This window comes from Xenopus tropicalis, chromosome 7 (assembly GCF_000004195.4).
Source record: "Xenopus tropicalis strain Nigerian chromosome 7, UCB_Xtro_10.0, whole genome shotgun sequence".
Taxonomy (NCBI): Eukaryota; Metazoa; Chordata; class Amphibia; order Anura; family Pipidae; genus Xenopus; species Xenopus tropicalis.
The window spans coordinates 11,757,783-11,765,423 of record NC_030683.2 but is presented as its reverse complement, the minus strand read 5'-3'; the positions used below and the strand labels follow the sequence as shown (position 1 = coordinate 11,765,423).

Here is a 7,641-nt window from a genome sequence, read left to right as displayed (position 1 = left end):
GAATGGTGTCTCTAAATAGCTGAAGTTGTCTATTTTTAATCAATGTATAGTTTATATGGGTTTTTTTACAGTTAAGGGGCAATTTTGTCTGAAAAACTTTGAGATGTGCACATAAATTGCAGCCCCATTATTATGCATTGCCCCTGTTTTGGGGCATTTGGTGGCCACGTCTTTATGTGCACCCATACATATGGGGTATCGTTTTATTCAGGGGAACTTGCAGATTGATGTTTAGTAAGTTTTTGGTAGTTGCTATAGAGATTTTGGGGAGAAATCTAGGTTTGTATCTGTTTTTTCCTTGATTTCTGACCAAAGCACCGACTTCTGCAAGGGACTGCGGCCGCAATTTTCCATGTAGAAAGAGGAGAGTGGCGTCTCTGAATAGCTGATGGTGTGCACTTTTCAGAAATATATAGTTTGTGGGGGTTATTTTACAGGTATGGGGGGTTAACACTGAAAAACTGCAGGAAGTGCACATAGAGCTCAGTGAAATTGCCCTTTTGCATTGCCCCTGTTTTGGGGCATTTGGTGGCCACGTCTTTATGTGCACCCATACATATGGGGTATCGTTTTATTCAGGGGAACTTGCAAATTGATGTTTAGTAAGTTTTTGGTAGTTGCCATAGAGATTTTGGGGAGAAATCTAGGTTTGTATCTGTTTTTCCTTGATTTCTGACCAAAGCGCTGACTTCTGCAAGGTACTGCGGCCGCAATTTTCCATGTAGAAAGAGGAGAGTGGCGTCTCTGAATAGCTAATGGTGTGCACTTTTCAGAAATATATAGTTTGTGGGGGTTTTTTTACAGGTATGGGGGGTTAACACTGAAAAACTGCAGGAAGTGCACATAGAGCGCAGCCCCCAAAATTTCAACTGAAATTGCCCTTTTGCATTGCCCCTGTTTTGGGGCATTTGGTGGCCACGTCTTTATGTGCACCCATACATAGGGGGTATCGTTTTATTCAAGGGAACTTGCAGATTGATGTTTAGTAAGTTTTTGGTAGTTGCCATAGAGATTTGGGGAGAAATCTAGGTTTGTATCTGTTTTTTCCTTGATTTCTGACCAAAGCGCTGACTTCTGCAAGGGACTGCGGCCGCAATTTTCCATGTAGAAAGAGGAGAGTGGCGTCTCTGAATAGCTAATGGTGTGCACTTTTCAGAAATATATAGTTTGTGGGTTTTTTTTTACAGGTATGGGGGGTTAACACTGAAAAACTGCAGGAAGTGCACATAGAGCGCAGCCCCCAAAATTTCAACTGAAATTGCCCTTTTGCATTGCCCCTGTTTTGGGGCATTTGGTGGCCACGTCTTTATGTGCACCCATACATAGGGGGTATCGTTTTATTCAGGGGAACTTGCAAATTGATGTTTAGTAAGTTTTTGGTAGTTGCCATAGAGATTTTGGGGAGAAATCTAGGTTTGTATCTGTTTTTTCCTTGATTTCTGACCAAAGCGCTGACTTCTGCAAGGTACTGCGGCCGCAATTTTCCATGTAGAAAGAGGAGAGTGGCGTCTCTGAATAGCTAATGGTGTGCACTTTTCAGAAATATATAGTTTGTGGGGTTTTTTTTACAGGTATGGGGGGTTAACACTGAAAAACTGCAGGAAGTGCACATAGAGCGCAGCCCCAAAATTTCAACTGAAATTGCCCTTTTGCATTGCCCCTGTTTTGGGGCATTTGGTGGCCACGTCTTTATGTGCACCCATACATAGGGGGTATCGTTTTATTCAAGGGAACTTGCAGATTGATGTTTAGTAAGTTTTTGGTAGTTGCCATAGAGATTTTGGGGAGAAATCTAGGTTTGTATCTGTTTTTTCCTTGATTTCTGACCAAAGCGCTGACTTCTGCAAGGGACTGCGGCCGCAATTTTCCATGTAGAAAGAGAAGAGTGGCGTCTCTGAATAGCTAATGGTGTGCACTTTTCAGAAATATATAGTTTGTGGGGTTTTTTTACAGGTATGGGGGGTTAACACTGAAAAACTGCAGGAAGTGCACATAGAGCGCAGCCCCCAAAATTTCAACTGAAATTGCCCTTTTGCATTGCCCCTGTTTTGGGGCATTTGGTGGCCACGTCTTTATGTGCACCCATACATAGGGGGTATCGTTTTATTCAGGGGAACTTGCAAATTGATGTTTAGTAAGTTTTTGGTAGTTGCCATAGAGATTTTGGGGAGAAATCTAGGTTTGTATCTGTTTTTTCCTTGATTTCTGACCAAAGCGCTGACTTCTGCAAGGTACTGCGGCCGCAATTTTCCATGTAGAAAGAGGAGAGTGGCGTCTCTGAATAGCTAATGGTGTGCACCTTTCAGAAATATATAGTTTGTGGGGGTTTTTTTACAGGTATGGGGGGGTTAACACTGAAAAACTGCAGGAAGTGCACATAGAGCGCAGCCCCCAAAATTTCAACTGAAATTGCCCTTTTGCATTGCCCCTGTTTTGGGGCATTTGGTGGCCACGTCTTTATGTGCACCCATACATAGGGGGTATCATTTTATTCAGGGGAACTTGCAGATTGATGTTTAGTAAGTTTTTGGTAGTTGCCATAGAGATTTTGGGGAGAAATCTAGGTTTGTATCTGTTTTTTCCTTGATTTCTGACCAAAGCGCTGATTTCTGCAAGGAACTACGGCCACAATTTTCCATGTAGAAAGAGGAGGGTGGCGTCTCTGAATAGCTGAAGGTGTGCACTTTTCAGAAATATATAGTTTGTGAGGGTTATTTCACAATTAGGGGGGGTTAACACTGAAAAACTGCAGGTAGTGCACATAGAGCGCAGCCCCCAAAATTTCAACTGAAATTGCCCTTATGCATTGCCCCTGTTTTGGGGCATTTGGTGGCCACGTCTTTATGTGCACCCATACATATGGGGTATCGTTTTATTCAAGGGAACTTGCAGATTGATGTTTAGTAAGTTTTTGGTAGTTGCCATGGAGATTTTGGGGAGAAATCTAGGTTTTTTATCTGGTTTTTCCTTGATTTCTGACCAAAGCGCTGACTTCTGCAAGGGACTGCGGCCACAATTTTCCATGTAGAAAGAGAAGAGTGGTGTCTCTGAATAGCTGAAGGTGTGTACTTTTCAGAAATATATAGTTTGTGAGGGTTATTTCACAATTGGGGGGGGTTAACACTGAAAAACTGCAGGTAGTGCACATAGAGCGCAGCCCCCAAAATTTCAACTGAAATTGTCCTTTTGCATTGCCTCTGTTTTGGGGCATTTGGTGGCCACGTCTTTATGTGCACCCATACATATGGGGTATCGTTTTATTCAGGGGAACTTGCAGATTGATGTTTAGTAAGTTTTTGGTAGTTGCCATAGAGATTTTGGGGAGAAATCTAGGTTTGTATCTGTTTTTTCCTTGATTTCTGACCAAAGCGCTGACTTCTGCAAGGAACTACGGCCACAATTTTCCATGTAGAAAGAGGAGAGTGGCGTCTCTGAATAGCTGAAGGTGTGCACTTTTCAGAAATATATAGTTTGTGAGGGTTATTTCACAATTAGGGGGGGTTAACACTGAAAAACTGCAGGTAGTGCACATAGAGCGCAGCCCCCAAAATTTCAACTGAAATTGCCCTTATGCATTGCCCCTGTTTTGGGGCATTTAGTGGCCACGTCTTTATGTGCACCCATACATATGGGGTATCGTTTTATTCAGGGAACTTGCAGATTGATGTATAGTAAGTTTTTGGTAGTTGCCATAGAGATTTTGGGGAGAAATCTAGGTTTTTTATCTGGTTTTTCCTTGATTTCTGACCAAAGCGCTGACTTCTGCAAGGGACTGCGGCCACAATTTTCCATGTAGAAAGAGAAGAGTGGTGTCTCTGAATATCTGAAGGTGTGCACTTTTCAGAAATATATAGTTTGTGGGGGTTATTTCACAGGTAGGGGGGGTTAACACTGAAAACTGCAGGAAGTGCACATAGAGCGCAGCCCCCACATTTTTAGCTGTAATTGCCCTTGTGCATTGCCCCTGCTTTGGAGTGTTTGGTGCCCATGTCTTTATGTGCACCCATACATATGGGGCATCATTTTATTCAGGAGAAGTTTGTCTTTCAAATATGCCTTTGTTAGAAAATTTTTATGAGATTTTTTTTTGTCAAATCCACATTTGATCATGCGTCCAAGTTTACGTTTTAGAAAAAAAAAAAAATGTCATAAAAAGTTCCAAATTTCACAATGCACTGACAAAAGGTATTTGGCTTTTGAGTGAAAACTACATTGCACCTAGAAACCTGAAGGTCTGTAGTTTTCTAAAGATACCAAACATGAGGGGATATTTTAGATTTACATATAAGTTATGCTGCATTAACTGTTACAAGCGCTTTTCTGCTTTGTTCTGGTGTGATATTGTACAAAGTATTGCTTTAGTTTGGGGGTTACTTCTGGACAGGAACTGTGGGGTACCACCACATATTTGGTATCGTTGGACTTGGGAGTATCAGGGCTTTTACAAACAACAAAAAAAAGTGTGTAAAATTAACTTTTCTATGGAAAAAAAACTCAAAATATACAGAAATTTTTCATAATTTTATTTTTTTTTTACATATTTCACCCAAAATACACATCATATCTCCAGAAAAGTTATAAAATTTGGTATGTATGTCGAAGCCCAATTAGTGACGAAAAAAACAATATATAATTTCCCTAGTTTCATGGAGGTTTTCCTACCAAAAAACATTGTTAAAGTGAATGAGTACAAAATGCTTAAAAAACGTCTGGCACTGGGGGGAACCGAAATGACGAATTCGGCTGGCACTTAAAGGGTTAAACACTTTAAAAACTGGTCTGAATATCTAGACCAGAAAGATTGAAATTAAGAAATTGATCTCTCTAGATTGCACCTTCAACTAAAAGCTTTTAATATGTGGCAAAACATAGTTAATCTATGCTTGCTAATTTGTCTTTATTTTGGTTTATGTATATAAAATTACTTGCCATTTATTTTCCTCCCCTTTCTCTTCTTTACCCTCATTACCTATGAAAAATAAATAAAAAAGTAAATTGAAAAAAAAAAAAATAAATATCAGTTTGAACAAAGAAATCACAGGACAGACAGGAGGGAATGTAGATATATACCAGGAACACAGGAATGAAAGAGCTAGGAATACAAACATGATCTAGGAATAAGAACCAGATAACAATCATTGTCCACAAGAATTTATGGGCTAGAAATGCTTAACATGTACCATAGGCCTGACAAATACCCCAGAATTTTCTGTTGTGATTCCTAGTGGCAGGCTGGGGTGTGCAGGGCCCTACAGGGCTACCACCTTGGGGGCCTGTGAATCCCACAGCTGCACACCCACCCAACTTGTGCCATGCCATGCAACTGCCTGGCAGGGTAAATATATCTATCACATCTATCACATCTATCACCATTCAAAAAGAATGCTCACAGATATATAGTGGATGAAGAAAAAGTTAAAAGGCAATTGAGTTAAAAGGAAATAAGTTAAATAAACTGAGAGGTAATCACATCAACATGTTTCAATCCCAAAGGCACCATCACCAGAATATATAAATATATATTGAGAGAAAACAATTCTGATTATGTTGTATTCTCTAAAGAATAAAATTTGTCTCACGTCTTATATAAACTGGGTTCCTAATGAGACCGGCAGACTCTGTGCCCCTGCATGGAAGAACCTTCTGCCCCTCAGGCTGAGCAAAGACAAGAAATATTTGATTATGTGGTTGTATAATAAAGGCACCTGGCTTTGCTATAGAGGACCATCACAAGGTTAGAATTTAGTTAAAGAATACAGTCTGGGTTCATACAAGAGCCTTTTGCATTATTTATACAACGATACATTTTGTGTGTTAACATTCTGGGAAAAATGTTTGAAAAAAACTTATCACAATGCATTGGAAAATTCTGTAATATTAAACATAACTAAAAAAAATATCCCTAGATGGGGAGGTTTACAGCATGTTAGATGATATAATACTTCTGCCTTTAAAATATTAATGTAGAAGTAGGAGCAGGAGCTTCTTAGCCAATGCCCGTAGTATGCATTAAGTAAGGTCAGAAACATTAAAACGCCAATGTCAAACAGCACATAAGCACAAATGTGAGTTAACTCTGCTCAAGATGAAATGGGTGCAACTCCATCTGTCCTTATTTAATATATGTCTATTTCCTGCTTTCATACACAGGAAGGATTACTTGAAACAATGGTGTCAAGAAGTCGAGAAAATGTTTCAGGATTCATCATCCAAGGGTTCTCTGATACTCCTGAGCTTCATATCTCTCTTTTTGTGCTATTCCTTGTAATCTATCTCATCATTCTGCTGGGAAATCTCATCATATTCTTAGTCATTTCATGCAATCCTCACTTACACACCCCCATGTACATATTCTTGCAGAACCTTTCACTCATAGACATTTCTTTCACCTCAAATATTTTACCTAATTTGCTACATATTCTTCTCACACAACAAAATAACATTTCATTCTTGGGGTGTATGACTCAATTGTATGTGTTTGTGTCTTTGGCTTCCAGTGAATACTTTCTCCTGACGGCCATGGCATATGATCGTTATGTTGCCATCTGTGATCCCCTTCATTACATTGCCCGAATGAGCAGGAAACACTGTGCTGGGCTTATAACTGCAGCATTCACTGTTGGGTTTGTTGACCCTATTAGCCATGTTGTTCTTATATCTAAACTATCATATTGTGCTTCCCATCTTATTAACCATTTTTTCTGTGATATCTCACCATTGCTAAAACTTTCCTGCAGCAGCACTTTTATTGTGGAACTTTTAATTTACATTAATGGAACATTGCTTTTTTTCAGTTCCTTCCTCCTTACTCTGGCCTCCTACATATTTATCATCTCTGCTATCCTGAAAATACAATCCTCAGAGGGGAGACAAAAAGCCTTTTCTACCTGTGCTTCTCACCTGGCCTGTGTGATAACCCTTTATGGGACAATATTTTGCCTGTATATGAGACCCACCACAAGTTATTCCCTAAAAAGGGACAAGTATTTCTCACTGCTGTACATTGCCCTGGGCCCTGTGCTAAATCCTTTTATTTACACACTGAAAAATAGAGAATTTCAATCTTCCCTAAATAAATTGAGGCAGAAATGTTTCTTTTATTTTAAATGAGTATTAGTCAATACAAAATGCTAACACTAAGCTATAAGCAGGATAGTTTAGGAATCACTGATCTAAGGAATTGGAGGTTTCAGTTGCTGAATGTTACAGACTTCTTTCACTTGAAAAAGGAAAGAAAATTTTACAGACTAATAAAGGAGGAACAGGAAGCAGTCTCAGAATCTAGCTGGAGGTATGTTCAGGAAAATAACGTAAAATCTAACTATAAAAGAGGGCTAGTCATAAAGTGACTGGGACAAGTTGGTTATACAGACCTATATATACAGTTTGCATTGCTGAAAAACCCAAAGATTCACAAGTAAACATTGGGGGGGGAGAAGTAGCAAAACAATGATTTAAGAACCTTTCTTGAAGAGTAAAATAAATGCTCTACATAAAAATTCTCCAAATAGAATCCACAAGTTCATGTGAATAAATGGCCACATGTAAAGTATGAGTTTAAAATATAGATTTTTATAGTGGCATCACTAGCATGAAAGCATTGAAAGTAACCCCTATTTGAAAGCAAGCAACGGGGAGAAA

The 7,641-nt window shown here is 39.2% G+C and overlaps 1 protein-coding gene across 1 annotated transcript; it reads left to right on the top strand.

Moving 5' to 3' along the window:
• Positions 1-6,123: 6,123 nt before the first annotated feature.
• LOC108648065 (olfactory receptor 8H1-like) lies at positions 6,124-7,110 on the top strand. Its single transcript, XM_018095600.2, has one exon. The coding sequence runs from the start codon at positions 6,124-6,126 to the stop codon at positions 7,108-7,110; it is 987 nt and encodes a 328-aa protein (XP_017951089.2).
• Positions 7,111-7,641: the final 531 nt, after the last annotated feature.